This window comes from Stegostoma tigrinum, chromosome 5 (assembly GCF_030684315.1).
Source record: "Stegostoma tigrinum isolate sSteTig4 chromosome 5, sSteTig4.hap1, whole genome shotgun sequence".
Classification (NCBI taxonomy): Eukaryota; Metazoa; Chordata; class Chondrichthyes; order Orectolobiformes; family Stegostomatidae; genus Stegostoma; species Stegostoma tigrinum.
The window spans coordinates 26415306-26430736 of NC_081358.1; the positions used below are offsets into that span (position 1 = coordinate 26415306).

The window sequence follows — 15431 nt, forward strand, 5'->3', positions numbered from 1 at the left end:
ATTTCTCCAACTGGCTATTAAAACTCATTGTTGCACTTTTTCTGTTAACCTGCTAAAATTAACTAATCCCATATAGATCAGAAGCTGAACATCCTGCTTTTCAAGTCTGTATTTTCCCCAGCAAGGGATCAGAATCAGCAAAATAAACAACGCTTTATTGAAGTAGCATTTTTAGCATGGAGAGCATTTCAGTGCCACCCAGGCGTAAAGAACAGGGACACAAGTCTTTGTCACAGAGGTATGTTGATGAAAATGGTAGAGAAAATTACAGGGGGATCTCCAGATATAAGGATTCTGAAGGCATTTTCCCTAGAGGGCAAGAAATATACAATATGCAATGGTATATGGTATACCTGGAGATGATGGGAATGTAAGAGTGAAGAAAATAAAGGAAGAAATTTAAATCCAAAGATAATTTTGGGGCATGGAGAGTTAGAACATAGAACATTACAGCACAGTACAGGCCCTTCGGCCCTAGAAGTTGTGCCGACCTGTCACACCGATCTGAAGCCCATCTAACCGACACTATTTCATGTACGTCCGTATGCTTATCCAATGACGACTTAAATGTACCTAAAGTTGGTGAATCGACTACCGTTGCAGGCAAAGCGTTCCATTCCCTTACTACTCTCTGAGTAAAGAAACCACCTCTGACATCTGTCCTAAACCTTTCATCCCTCAATTTAAAGCTATGCCCCCTCGTGCTCACCATCACCAGCCTAGGAAAAAGGCTCTCCCTATCCACCCTATCTAACCCTCTGATTATTTTATATGTTTCAATTAAGTCACCTCTCGACTTTCTTCTCTCTAACGAAAACAGCCTCAAGTCCCTCAGCCTTTCCTCGTAAGACCTTCCCTCCATACCAGGCAACATCTCAGTAAATCTCCTCTGCACCCTTTCCAAAGCTTCCACATCCTTCTTATAATGCGGTGACTAGAACTGTACGCAATACTCCAAGTGCGGCTGCACCAGAGTTTTGTACAGCTGCAGCATAACCCCTTGGTTCTGGAACTCGATCCCTCTATTAATAAAAGCTAAAATACTATATGCCTTCTCAACAGCCCTGTCAACCTGGGTGGCAACTTTGAAGGATCTGTGTACATGGACACCGAGATCTCTCTGCTCATCTACACTACCAAGAATCTTACCATTAGTCCAGTACTTTGCCTTTCAGTTACTCCTACCAAAGTGCATCACCTCACACTTGTCTTCATTAAACTCCATTTGCCACCTCTCAGCCCAGCTCTGCAGCTTATCTATGTCTCTCTGCAACCTACAGCATCCTTCGTCACTATCCACAACTCCACCGACTTTAGTGTCGTCTGCAAATTTACTAACCCATCCTTCTACGCCCTCATCCAGGTCATTTATAAAAATGACAAACAGCAGTGGATCCAACACCGACCCTTGCGGTACACCACTAGTAACTGGACTCCAGGATGAAGATTTCCCATCAACTACCACCCTCTGTCTTCTTTCAGCAAGCCAATTTCCGATCCAAACTGCTATATCTCCCACAATCCCATTCCTCCTCATTTTGTACAATACGCTACTGTGGGAACCTTATCGAACGCCTTGCTGAAATCCATATACACCACATGAACCGATTTACTCTCATCTACCTGTTTGGTCACCTTCTCAAAGAAGGTTTGTGAGGCACGACCTTCCCTTCACAAAACTGTGCTGACTATCCCTAATCAATTTATTCTTTTCTAGATGATTATAAATCCTATCCCTTATAACCTTAACCAACAACTGAGGTAAGGCTCACTGTTCTATAATTACCAGGTTGTCTCTACTCCCCTTCTTGAACAGGGGAACCACATTTGCTATCCTCCAATCGTCTGGCACTATTCCTGTAGACAATGACGAGTTAAAGATCAATGCCAAAGGCTCGGCAATCTCCTCCCTGGCTTCCCAGAGGATCCTAGGATAAATCCCATCTGGCCCAAGGGACTTATCTATCTTCACCCTCTAGGATTTCTAATACCTCTTTCTTGTGAACCTCAATCCCACCTAGTCTAGTAGCCTGTATCTCAGTATTCTCCTCAACAACATTGTTGTTTTCTAGAGTGAATACTGTTGAAAAATATTCATTTAGTGCTTCCCCTATCTCCTCTGACTCCCCACACGACTCCCCACACAACTTCTCACTACTATCCTTGATTGGTCCTAATCTTACTTTTGTCATTCTTTTATTCTTTAAATACCTGTAGAAATCCTTCGGGTTTACCCTGATCCTATCTGCCAACAACTTCTCATGTCTCCTCCTGGCTGTTCTGAGCTCTCTCTTTAGGTCTGTCCTGGCTACCTCATAGCCCTCAAGCGCCCTAACTGAGCCTTCACATCTCATCCTAACATAAGCCGCCTTCTTCCTCTTGACCAGAGATTCCACCTTCTTCGTAAACTACGGCTCCCGCGCTCTACAGCTTCCTCCCTGCCTGACAGGTACATACTTATCTAGGACACACAGGAGCTTTTCCTTGAATAAGCTCCACATTTCTAATGTGCCCATCCTATGCTCCCTAAATCTTGCCTAATCTCATCGTAATTGCCTTTCCCCCAGCTATAACTCTTGCCCAGTGGTATACATCTCTCCCTTTCCATCACTAAAGTAAACATAACAGAATTGTGATCGCTATCACCTACTTCCAAATCTAACACCTGACCGGGCTCATTACCCAGATAATGTGCAGTTCAGTTGGATGGATTACTGGTTTATGATTGGTACAGATACCAGTAGTGTGGTTTCACTTCCCGTGATGACCTTCAGATTAAACCACCACCAGCTGTGTCTTTTTCTCTAATGAGAGAGCAGCCCTCTGGTTTGGTAAACCTGTGACAATTTTACCTTTTACTTCATGTGTACTGTTTAAAATGGAGGCAATGGGCAAGTTGGTTTTACCATAGAACCATAGAATCCCTGCAGTTTGGAAACTGGCCCTTCGACCCAACAAGTCCACACTGACCCAGAGCATCCCACCCAGACCCAACCCTCTATAACCCACCTAATCTTCACATTCCTGAACACTACGGTCAATTTAGCATGGCCAATCCACCTAACCTGCACATCTTTGGACTGTGGGAGGAAACAGGAGCACCCGGAAGAAACTCATGCAGGCACGTGGAGAATGTGCAAACTCTATACAGACAGTCACCCGAGGGTGGAATCGAACCTCGGTCCCTGGTGCTGTGAGGCAGCATGCTAATCACTGAGCCACCATGTTGTGTGTAGAAAATTATCAATATGGCAGAAGTTTGCACAAGGCATATTTTATAGGTGGTGTAAGAATGTAATCTGCAAATCTGAAATAGTGAATACAGGAAATAGTAAAGGCATCTGAGGGTTTGGGCACTGTGAAGTTTAAAATAAGAATGTTCAGTTTTGCTAAAGAGATGCAGAGCGGTTCTGGTTTATTTAGAATTAGTATTGATATTGTATAAAAGATACCGCTCAGTTACCAAGATTATGGACAGTTGTGCCTCTTTTGCCGAGAGAAGAGTAAGATCTCATATCTACCGTCATGAAGTCAACATTTGGAGAATTATGCGATTAAAATAGTTTATCACTTATGTGTTTTTGCACGGGGTGCAAGTGTGGCTGCCAAGCCTGGCATTTAAGCCCATGCTGATTGTCCTTGAAGATAGTGGTGTGCAGGTCTTAGCGTGCAAATCATGTGACATATATTTAAACACAATTTATTAAAGGACTTCCAGGTTTTTGATACAGTGCATTGAAGGCATGGTAACATTGTTCCAAGTCAGAATTGTGTGCGCCTTGGAGGGGAATTTGCAGGTGGTAGCCCATTATGTCCTTATGTATTTTAGAACATGGAAGAATGCAGTGCAGAACAGGCCCTTCGGCCCTCAATGTTGCGCCAACCTGTGAACTAATCTAAGCCCAACCGCCTACACTATCCTATCATCCATATGCTTATCCAAGTACTGTTTAAATGCCCCTAATGTGGCTGAGTTAACTACATTGGCAGGCAGGGCGTTCCACGCCCTTACCACTCTCTGAATAAAGAATCTGCCTCTCAGATCTGTCTTAAATTTTGCAGCTATGCCCCCTCGTACAAGCTGACATCATCATCCTCAGTAAAAGGCTCTCACTGTCCACCCTATCTAATCCTCTGATCATCTTGTATGTCTCTATTAAATCCCCTCTTAGCCTTCTTCTCTCCAATGAGAACAGACCCAAGTCCCTCAGCCTTTCTTCATAAGGCCTTCGCTCCAGACCATGCAATATCTTGGTAAATCTCCTCTGTACCTTTTCCAATGCTTCCACATCCTTCCTGTAATGGGGCGACCAGAACTGCATGCAATGTTCCAAGTGAGGCCGCACTAGCATTTTGTACAGTTGCAGCATGACATCACGGCTCCGGAACTCAATCCGTCTACCAATAAAACCTAACACACCATAAGCCGCCTTAACAGCACTATCAACCTGGGTGGCAACTTTCAGGGATCTATGTACATGGACACCAAGATCCCTCTGCACATCCACACTGCTAAGAATCTTTTCATTGACCCAGTATTATGCCTTCCTATTATTCTTCCCAAAGTGAATCACCTCACATTTATCCGCATTGAACTCCATTTGCCACCTTTCAGCCCAATTCTGCAGTTTATCCAAGTCTCCCTGCAACCTGCAACATTCTTCCACACTGTCCACCACTCCACCAATTTTAGTGTCATCTGCAAACTTACTAACCCATCCACCTATGCCTGCATCCAAGTCATTTATAAAAATGACAAACAGCAGTGGTCCCAAAACAGATCCTTAAAGCACACCACTAGTAACCGGACTCCAGGCTGAATGTTTTCCATCAACCACCACTCGTTGCTTTCTTACAGAAAGCCAGTTTCTAATCCAAACTGCTAAATCTCCCTCAATCCCATGCCTCCGTATTTTCTCCAATAGCCTACCATGTGGACCCATATCAAAGGCTTTACTGAAGTCCATGTACACCACGTCAACTGCCCTACCTTCATCCACATGCTTGGCCACCTTCTCAAAAAACTCAGTGAGGTTTGTGAGACATGAACTGGCCTTGACAAGCCCATGTTGACGACCTCCAATCAAATTGGTGCTTGCTAGATGATTATAAATCCTATCTCTTATAATCCTTTCCAAAACTTTTTCTACAACAGATGTAAGGCTCACAGGTCTATAATTGGACCATCTGGGTCATCCCTACTGCCCTTGAACAAGGGCACAGTATTTGCAATCCTCCAGTCCTCTGGTACTAAACCTGTAGGCAATGAGGACTCAAAGATCAAGGCCCAAGGCTCCGCCACCACCACCCTTGCTTCCCAGAGAATCCTCGGAAAAATCCTATTCGGCCCAGGGGATTTATCTACCTTCACACCTTCTAGAATGGATAACACCTCCTCCTTACTAACCTCAACCCTTTCAACTCTAGTAGCCCATAACTCAGTCATCTCCTCTACAATACTGTCCTTTTCCTGAGTGAAAACAGATGAGAAATATTCGTTCAGCACCTCTCCAATCTCCATAGGGTCCACACACAACTTCCCATTACTGTCTTTGACTGGCCCTATTCCTACCCTAGTCATCCTCTTATTCCTCACATACCTATAGAAAGGTTTAGGGTTCTCCTTTATTCTACCTGCTAATGTCTGCTTCTTGCTCTTCTTGACTCTCTTTAAATCCTTCCTAGCTAATCTGTAACTCTCCATTGCCTCATCTGAACCATCTCGTCTCGTCATCACATAAGCATCACTCTTTTGCTTAACAAGAGATACAATTTCTTTCGTAAACCACAGTCCCCTTACCCTATCACTTCCTGCCTGCCTGACAGGGACACACCTGTCGAGGACATGCAATATCTGTTCCTTAAACCAGCTGCACATTTTGATTGTCCCCATCCCCTGCATTTTGTTACCCCATTCTATGCCTCCTAAGTCTTGCCTAATTGTATTATAATTGCCCTTCCCCATCTATAACACTTGCCCCGTGACATGTTCCTATCTCTTTCCATCGCTAAACTAAATGTAACCGAATTAAGGTCACTCTCTCCAAAGTGCTCACCTACCACTAAATCAAACACCTGGCCTGGTTCATTACCAAGTACCAGATCCAGTGTGGCCTCCCCTCTTGTCGGCCCTTCAACGTATTGCGAAAGGAAACCGTCCAGCACACATTGGACAAAAACTGATTCATCCGGCATACTAGAGTTTTGCATGCTTTAGGAAGAACAAAGAAAAATACAGCACAGCATCAACTCTCCAAGCCTGCGCTGACACATTTTTGCCCTTCCATACTGTAACTCTCTTCATTTACAGGATCTGTATCCCCCTGTTCCCTTCCTATTCATGAATTTGTCCAGATGTTTCTTGAATGCTGCTGTTGTGTCTACTTTCACCACCGTCTCTGGCAGAGACTTCCAGGCACTCACCACCATATGTATGGAATGTGTGCTTCACACGCGTCTTTTAACCACCCTCCCCCAGCCCTTCCCCAGTACCTTGAACCTAAATCCCCTAGTAATTGACCCGTCCACCCTGGGGAAAAAGCATCATACTTTGCACTCTATCGATGCCATTCATAATCTTGTGAACTTCTATCAGGTTGCCCTCAACCTCCTGAATTCCAGTGAAACCAACCTTTCTTCATAACTAAAATCCCCATACCATCCTAGTAAACCTTTGCTGTACTCTCTCCAAAGCATCCACATCCTTCTGGTCATGTGGTGACCAGAACTGCACACAATATTCCAAGATTGGCCTAACTAAATTTTTGTAAAACTGCAGCGTAACTTGCCTATCTTTATACTCGGTACCTCTTCCAATGAAGGTAAGCATGCCATAGGCCTTTTTTACTACCTTATCTACTTGCGCTGTCACCTTCAGCGATCTGTGGACCTGCACGCCCAGATCCCTCTGCACAGCAAGACTCCTGAGGGTTCTGCCATTCACTGTATAATTTCCACCTGGACTTGACCTTCAAAAATGCATCTGGATTAAACTCCATCTGCTGTTTTTCTGCTCATGCCTCTAACTGATCTATATCCTGCTGTATCCTCTGACAGTTCACTATCTGCAAATTCCGCCAATCCGTGCATCATCCGCAGACTCTGTCAATCCTTGCATCGTCTGCAGAGAGGTGGTGAGCAGAATTCCCAGATACAAACACAGTTGCTGGAAAAGCTCAGCAGTTCTGATAGCATTTGTGAAGAAAAAATCAGAGCTAACGTTAACTGATGGTGGCTGGGAAAATGTCAGTTTATATGCATAAAATAGGGAGAGCAGTGGGGTAGGGCTGGGGTGAGGTGTTTCACAAGTGGAAGTTGTTGTTTGTTGCATAGAGCGCAGATGCTGAACAAAACGGATGTAAAACATTTTAGTGTCACAATGACACCACTGCAAACTGGAGGAGCAGCACCTCATATTCTGCCTTGGGATCTTGCAGTCCAATGGCCTAAATGTGGATCTTAGCAGTTTCAAAATCTCCCCACTTCCGGCCTCATCTCATGACCAACCCTTCCTCTCCTTGACCTGACACAACCTGCCTGTCTTCTCTCCCGCGTATCTGCCACTCCCACCTCACTGACTAACCCTGACCACTGCTTACATGCACTCACCGATCACCATCATACCCACCTTCCCCAGCCCCACCCCTCCTCTCTCTATTTATTTTTGAGGTCCCCGCCCCATTTCTGAAGAAGGGTGCAGACCTGAAACGTCAGCTTTCCTAATTCCTCTGATGTTACCAGGCCTGCTGTGTTCCTCCAGTTTCACACTTTATTATCTCTGATTCCAGCATCTGCAGTCCTTGTTATCTCTATGTTCCAGTAACTTTTTTTTTCAAAACTGCAATGTGATTTATCTTCTTTAAGGTAATATCTTTGCCAATTTTTAAGCCCACATTCCAAAAAATAGAAGTGGTTTTTACATTATTGCCTGGCACATATCTGCATGAATGTTACTAGCCACTTATCAGCCCAAGCCTGACTGTTGTCCAGATCTTGCTACATCAACTCATGCACTTCTGTATCAGAGCTGATTTAAATAGTACTGAATGCAGTGCAGTCATCAGTGTAGACCCCCTCTTGCAACGAGGAGGAGGTCAATGATGAAACAAGACCTCATCTACTGTCATGAGCTCAAAATCTGGAGACTGCTATCCTGGATTTAAAAAAACCCAGAACAAGCCTTCCTAATAATGCAGCGGTTGCACCCACAGGACCCAGACTTTACAATTTAATAAGGCCACTACTTTCTAAAAGTCGGTTGGAAATGGGCAACAAATCCTTGATTCCAGGACATTCCAGGAAAGATGTTTTTGAAAACAAAAATCCTGCTGGATGCCTTGGGACTGAAATGATTGACCTCCAGTAATTGCAAACTTTATTTTGACTTGATTATGACTTTAATTAGTAGAGAGTTTTCCCTGAATGGCATTGATTTCAATTTTATTAGGCCTCCATGATGAAATGCTGTCAAGTACTGCCTTGATATAAAGGCAGTTAATCTCCCCTAATTTCTGAAATCCAGCTGTTCTGTCTGTATTTGAATTGAACGCTGCATGAATTCTTGTCTAAGTGGCATAGGTTGGCTAAGTCAGTTGGTTACTGCTGAATAAGTGGCACTTGATAGCACTGTCAGTGACATATCTGTCAAATAAGAAAAGGCACTGAGTGTTAATCATTTTTCCTTCACTCGGTGGTGAATAGTTAACCACATTGGTAGGGACACACGGAAACCGTGCAGAGTAAGGGCAACAAATTTCTGGAAACTGGAAATGAGTGCGTCCACATGTCAGTGGGCGTGCAGACCCTTGGAACAGCTATGCACCTGTGTAGCTTAGAAAGACCATTGCTCACGATAAAGTTGAACTATTTTCCATTATTCATACCCATCATTAACATCTATTCTGCACTCCTTGGCTACCATTAGCAATCCCTTTGTACTTTGCTTTAGGTGCACTTGCCATCCGTTCTCTTTGCACCTCTTCCCCCTTTGTCAACAGCATAAATACCCTAATTTTCTTGCCCCACCCCCACCCCCGAACTAGGCAGAAGAGTCATATTGGGCTCAGAACCTCAGCTCTTTTTCTATCCCCTCAGATGCTGCCAGACCTGCTAAGTTTCTCCAGCACTTTGATTTTATTTTAGATCTCCAGCATCTGCATTACTTTATTTTTATTTTAACTGAATCGATTGGGTTAAGCCTTAAAGAGCTGTTACATCATCAAGTCATTTGAATTTCTAGTTGTTTATCATGGACTCTGCAAATAAGGAAACAGAAGAGCAAAGTTGTACTGAGAAATGCATTAATAGAACTCTGATTTTTCAGGAAGAAACTGGAGTAAAAGACGAGGGTTGGAGAACTTCAGTTTTCAGCTCGGTGAATTTGAACTGAGAAACGATAGACTTAGAATTCTTCAGATCTTTTCATGACTTCCCAATGTCCATTTTAGTATTTTTGACCTTAGGAATAATGGCAGCCAATTTACACACCAGTTCCCACAAACAGAAGTGTGCGATGTCACAGATGATGTTATTTCTCGTTCAACATCACAGAAACACTATTGTCCAGTGTTTTGGGTAATGTCTCTTCCAAAAGATAGCTCTTCCAGCAGTACGATACTGGCTCAGCAGAGGTACTCTTGAGAGAGTGTTAATCTTAATTTTTGAAATCCTGTGTGGTACTTGAGACCACAGCGCACTCACTTAAAGATGACTGGGCAATCATTGTCATGTGTTGTGTTCAATATAGTTATTTGGAATAAAGTAGGGCAAGTGGGTTTTGTTTTGCAGAACATTGCGTAATAGCAAATCTAATTAGAGTTTCTGCATTTATGATCAAGAATGGAGAAAAATCAATATAGAAATGCCACAAAGAAATCTGTGATAATTAAAGGGATCTAGCCAATGGAATGCAAGGCGATAGAAAGTTCTTTTAATTCATAAGATGTGGACTTTCTTGGCAAAGCCAGTATATGTCATAGCAGCACACCATTTCAAGATTAGCAATCTTGAACCACTGTAGTTCATGTAGTTAAGGTATTCCCACAAAGCAACAATTTGGATTTCTCAAACGTGGGCATTCCAGTTTCAACAGTGCAGTTTCCTCCTTTCGTAGTTTGACTAAATATAGTCAGATTGGCTCCATTATTAGCCCCTGCTCTCAGACAGAGATTGTACCTTCCAGTCTCTCAAGTCTGAAAAAAATCAAACACACGGGTTTTATTTCTGCAACTGAAATCATTGTTTCCTAACTCATTAGACCGCTTTCAATATTAAAGGTTCCTTGAGATACAGTGTTTGTTCCAAGGACTTAAGGACATGATCAAATCAGTTTGCTGCCTTTGGGGTCATTAATTAGGCAGGCAGGAGCCAAGATGGACTGGTTTGTACACCTACCTCAGTTCCCGTAGACTACAACCCAATTTTATAAAAGGTTGTTGGGCATTATTTCTCACACTCGCTGACATTCACTATCACAAGCGCTTATCCTCTGGTGCTTGCTCTGTTTTTCCCTCTGTCATTCTGGGTGGTTTATTTACTTCAGATAATGCAGCTTAACCAAACATCATCTGGCCTTTTTAATATGCTTGTAAGACCTCTATTGATAGGTGCCTCCATACTCCAGGTTGTGGCCCTTGGAATACTGAAAATCAGGTCTATTTAAATTCAGAACTAGTTTTACATGGCCTAGCAGACTTGTGTTTTCTACTTCTAAGTAAGTCAAGTAATTCACATCTCATTGTTTTCCCCTCCTGACTAAAATTATCTTGATTGGAAATGTGAGGGTGTGGCTCTGCATATTGAACATTAGTATGCCCCCACCACTGTTTACAAATGGCCTCCAGAGTTGACGAATTAGTGAAATTCTGGTGCATAGTCTACGTTTACACTCCAAACAGTGATGACTACAGAAGGAAAAGCTATTCTCCCATTAAAGCCTGTTCTGCAGTTCAGTTTGCTCATTGCCGATCTAGACCTTAGTTCTATCGATCGATCTTCATTTCACTTGTCTGACAAAAATCTATCCATTTCAGTTTTGAGCTTTTCAACCTCAACAGCCTTTAGGAGTGAGAATTCCAGATTTCCATTGTGCCCTGTGTGAAGAAGTGACATCACTTGGAAAGACCTGTCTCTAATATCAAGGTTTTGGATTTGTCCCACCGTTGAAAGTAGTTTGTCTCAAAATATCCTGTCAACTTTTCAAATAATCTTAAACACTTGAATTCGACCAGTATTCAATTCTCTATATTCTAGCCCAGTATTTTTCTACTGAATTTTCCTCCAGTTCCGTTAAATCCTTTTTGAATTGCATTGTCCAGAAGTGAATAACCACCAGAATAGGATCTAACTCTACCTATGTTATTTAGCTGCAGCACTATTTCCTTCACTATTCCTCTTGAGACAAAAGTCATCATTCTATTATCCAAGAGACTGCAGATACTGGAGAATCCGAGGTAACAAAGTGTGGGGCTGGATGAACACTGCAGGCCAAGCAGTATCTTAGGAGCACAAGCTGACGTTTCGGGCCTAGACCCGTCATCAGAAAAGGGGGATGGGGATGGGGAGGGGGTTCTGAAATAAATAGGGAGAAAGGGGGAGGCGGATCGAAGATGGATAGAGGAGAAGATAGGTGGAGAGGAGGCAGACAAGTTAAAGGGTTGGGGATGGAGCCTGTAGAAGTGAGTATAGGTAGGGAGGAGATAGGTCAGTCTGGGGAGGACAGACAGGCCAAGGGGGCGGGATGAGGCTAGTAGATAGGACCCGCCTGCCCCTCTCTCCCTGTTTATTTCAGAACCCTCTCCCCATCCCCCTTTTCTGATGCAGGGCCTAGACCTGAAATGTCAGCTTTTGTGCTCCTACGATGGTGCTTGGCCTGCTGTGTTCATTCAGCCCCACACTTTATCTTCCATTATCCAAATCTTCTAGCTAGTAATGATTTCTGTACTTCGATGCGAAATCTTTTTTTTTCCCCTCTATGGTTCCTAGCTTCTAGATTCTTTGAAAATACCCTGATCTATTTTTCTTGTGTTTAACGCAGAAGACTTTGTACTTCCACTTTCCCACTCCTTGGGAATTGCTCAATGACTGAAGTGCAAAATAGGCTTGTAACAAATCAATTTTTCACCAGACCTGTTTCTTTTTTAATTTTCAGACTTGAAAGATATTGCTAAAATTTAGAATTTTAAATCAAATGAAAAAGACATTGAATGATTTTACAAAATCTGTTTGAACTAGCAACTTAAACTTCTTGTGGAGGGAAGATCATGTTAAATAGGTTGCTGATTCACGACAAGCTACTTTTGAACTTCTGGGGACAGACCAATCTCCCCAGTCTAAGTGCCAGTTTTGCCTGTTCATTTAATCTATGTGTGACATTGAAGTTTTATACTCCCTTTTATATATTTGCTGCACCACCAAACGTGTTTTCAACAAACTTTGATAGCTTGATATTCTTTCATTTAAGAAATTTGTAGCTATAGTGAAATGATGAGGTGCCTGTATGCTTCCCTGTTGGATAGTATTAGTTATGTCCTATCTTATTTGAGAACCTACTGTCACTATTCTGTTTCCACAGATTTCACTAGGGTGCCTCCTATTGCATAGTCTTTTTTTAAAAAGAGCCTTGTTTGTTGAATGTTTTCTCAAAGATCAAATGACTAACCTGTGAAAACTCCCCTATTAGCCAAACTAGTTACCATTCTTTCAAAACAAAATTATCCTTGCTTTGGCAATTGTTATTATTTTACATATTCTACATGAACAGCAAACTTCAATTGAAATGCTCTCGCAAAATTGTCCCCTACCACCACCACCATCATATTGCACAGCCAAAAATGATTGCCTAGTTAAAAGCCATCTGATTGAATAATGTTCACCTATCACTTGTCTGTCTGCAAAACAATTATAGAAAACTGTTATTAGGACAATTGGGATTGCATATCCTTGGAGTAGTTGGTCCTGACTTATGAAAAGCAGTTTTGGATGTTAGTGTTCATATTGTCAATTTATCTGCTTTATTACAGAGGCGGCCTCCTGATAATTCATTTTATGTAAGGACATGTAATAAAAATCCAAAGAAAACAAAATGGTGGTATCATGGTAGGTACAGTAACTCTAGACATTGTCCACTATGTTTGTCTGGATAAGAACATAAAAGTTTGACTTAATTTTAAATCCTGTGTTTTTAATTAATGAAACATTTGTTTTTCTCTCAATTTTTTAGCTGTATTAAATACAAATTGAACAATGTTTTAGATGAAGTTCTGTGTTTTTGATTTAATGATAAGGTACCGAAATTATAAATTTTGAACTAGAAAGGGAAAATATGGAGCAGACACACTAATGATATAAAGACTGTTGTTAGGCACATGTTGCAAATGTGGTGAGCACATTGGGTTTTGCTGCAATGTTTTTTCAGAGTCACTATTAATTGTCCCAGTGACTATTCTTCATTATTGGTGAGTTGCCTGCTTTCTGGATCTATACCATATGATTGCTACATAATCAGAGGAGGAGTAAAAAAAATTGGCACTGAATTTCAGTAAGGCATAGTTTATTAAGCAGTTGTCAAGTTTGTGACATCCCTGTGAAGTGTTTGGAACAGAAGTAAAATGTGCTTTCAGCTGCCCTTTGATGTAAGTAAAGTAATTGGCAGTACTGTGAGAGTTTGGATCAAGTGACAATTGAGGTTATGTGTTTAACTAAGTATGAATGCTGCTTATTTTTCTGTTGGATGTGTAGGAGAAAGATTTTGGTCTGTAATAAGGTTATGCATCTAAAAAAGCTACTTTAGAACTTACATACACATTGATAAAGCAGAACAACTGTTTTTCTTTCATACTGCAGTTTCTAAACTCAGCTAGCTTGAGAGCCTTTCAGAGAAACTATTTTCATAGAGGAGAAGAAAATGAGTTGTTTGGAAGCAGTAAACTAATGCTGCTTGCTTATTGGTTTTTGAGGCACTGCATAAGTCACAAATTGGTTGAATCCCTGATAGGTAAAAGAAGGGAAAGGGGAACCATTTTTGTATGCCCCTACATGATGCTTTCTTATTGCATTATACTCATTTAGTATTTATTGTTAATTGCTAACTAAGTTGGTGAGTTTATGTCATCCATAGTAAACAGAAAAATAATAAAACCAAAGTCAAGCTCTGCCATTGGAATCTATTAATGTTTCCCAATGTTGATGTTTCCCTTGGAAACGCACAGTCAGTCCCTTCCCTTGAAATTTCTAATGCATCTGATTGTTAATCTCATTAAAAACCGAGAGAACTACAGATGCTGTAAATCAGGAACAAAAAACAGAGTTGCTGGAGAAGCTCATGTCTGGCAGCATCTGTGAAGGAAAAAACAGTTAATGTTTCAGGTCTGGTGACCCTTCCTCAGAACTGATGGTGGCTGGGAAAACGTCAGTTTATATGCAGAAAGTATGGAAGTGGGTGGGGTGGGGAGTAAACGATAGGACAGAGCCCAAGAGAGTGAAAGACAGTTGGACAGACAAAGGAGTTGCTAACAATCAGGCTGGGAGGGTGAATAGTTGTTAATGGGGACTTTTAGTTGTTTCCTTTGATAAACTTTGAGGTTTCTTTAAGATTGCCAAAGAGAAAATGGAAAGAAATTTAAATGTACTGAAAAGACATTACACAGCACTTTGAGTGTATGAGTGATCTTATTGCCTTTTCACAAGTTGCTTCAATTTTTTTATTCATTCGTGCATTGTAGATAATGCTCATGAGGCCAACATTTCATTGGCCATCCCTAATTACTCAGAGGGCAGTTAAGAGCCAGTTATGTTAGTGGTGGATCTGGAGTCACATGTAAGGCAGATTGGGTGTAGAATTAGAATTAGATTCTATTGTCACATATACTCGTGTAGGAACATGTGAGTACAGTGAAAAGTGTACGGTCATCGTTCTCTAGCTCCATCATGATTACAAAGCTAGAATTTTTTTAAAAATAACAGCTGAAAGAAAAGAAAGATAAAGGTTGGCTGTTTCCCTACAGGACATTAGTGAATCAGATGAGTTTTTCCAGCAATCGACAATGATTTCATGGTCATTATTAGATTCTTAATTCCCAGATTTGTTGTGAATTCAAATTCCGTTATTTGCCCTGGCAGGATTTGAACACACTTCTGCAGAGCATTGCTGGGTCTCTGAATTAACAGTCTAATGCCACAAGGCTATTGCCCTCCAATGGTAACAAATAAAACAGAAATTACTTGAGAAACCCAGCGCATCTGGCTTGATAGTAAGCCAGGGAAAGAGAAGCTAGATAGGTGACAATGGTGATTTTGAGTAGTTGAAAATGAGTTGGCGCTGCCATTAGCAACCCATCTCATGACTTGACCTGGGGTTTGAGGGGTTACCTATTAGCCAAGGAAGGGGAAGTATTCACAGTTTGCAATTGTTGAACTCTGTATTGAGTCCTGAA

At 41.7% G+C, this 15431-nt stretch overlaps 1 protein-coding gene across 2 annotated transcripts in view; it reads left to right on the forward strand.

Moving 5' to 3' along the window:
- Nucleotides 1-15431, forward strand: part of ube2wb (ubiquitin conjugating enzyme E2 Wb) — a 49630-nt gene that overhangs the window by 28881 nt on the left and 5318 nt on the right. For both annotated transcript variants that reach the window (XR_007247434.2, XM_048529847.2), the window contains exon 5: nt 13020-13095. Coding sequence is in view for 1 of the 2 variants with exons in the window: in XM_048529847.2 (XP_048385804.1) it covers nt 13020-13095 (76 nt within the window). In the remaining variant the exon portion in view is untranslated. The remainder of the gene's footprint in view (nt 1-13019; nt 13096-15431) is intronic.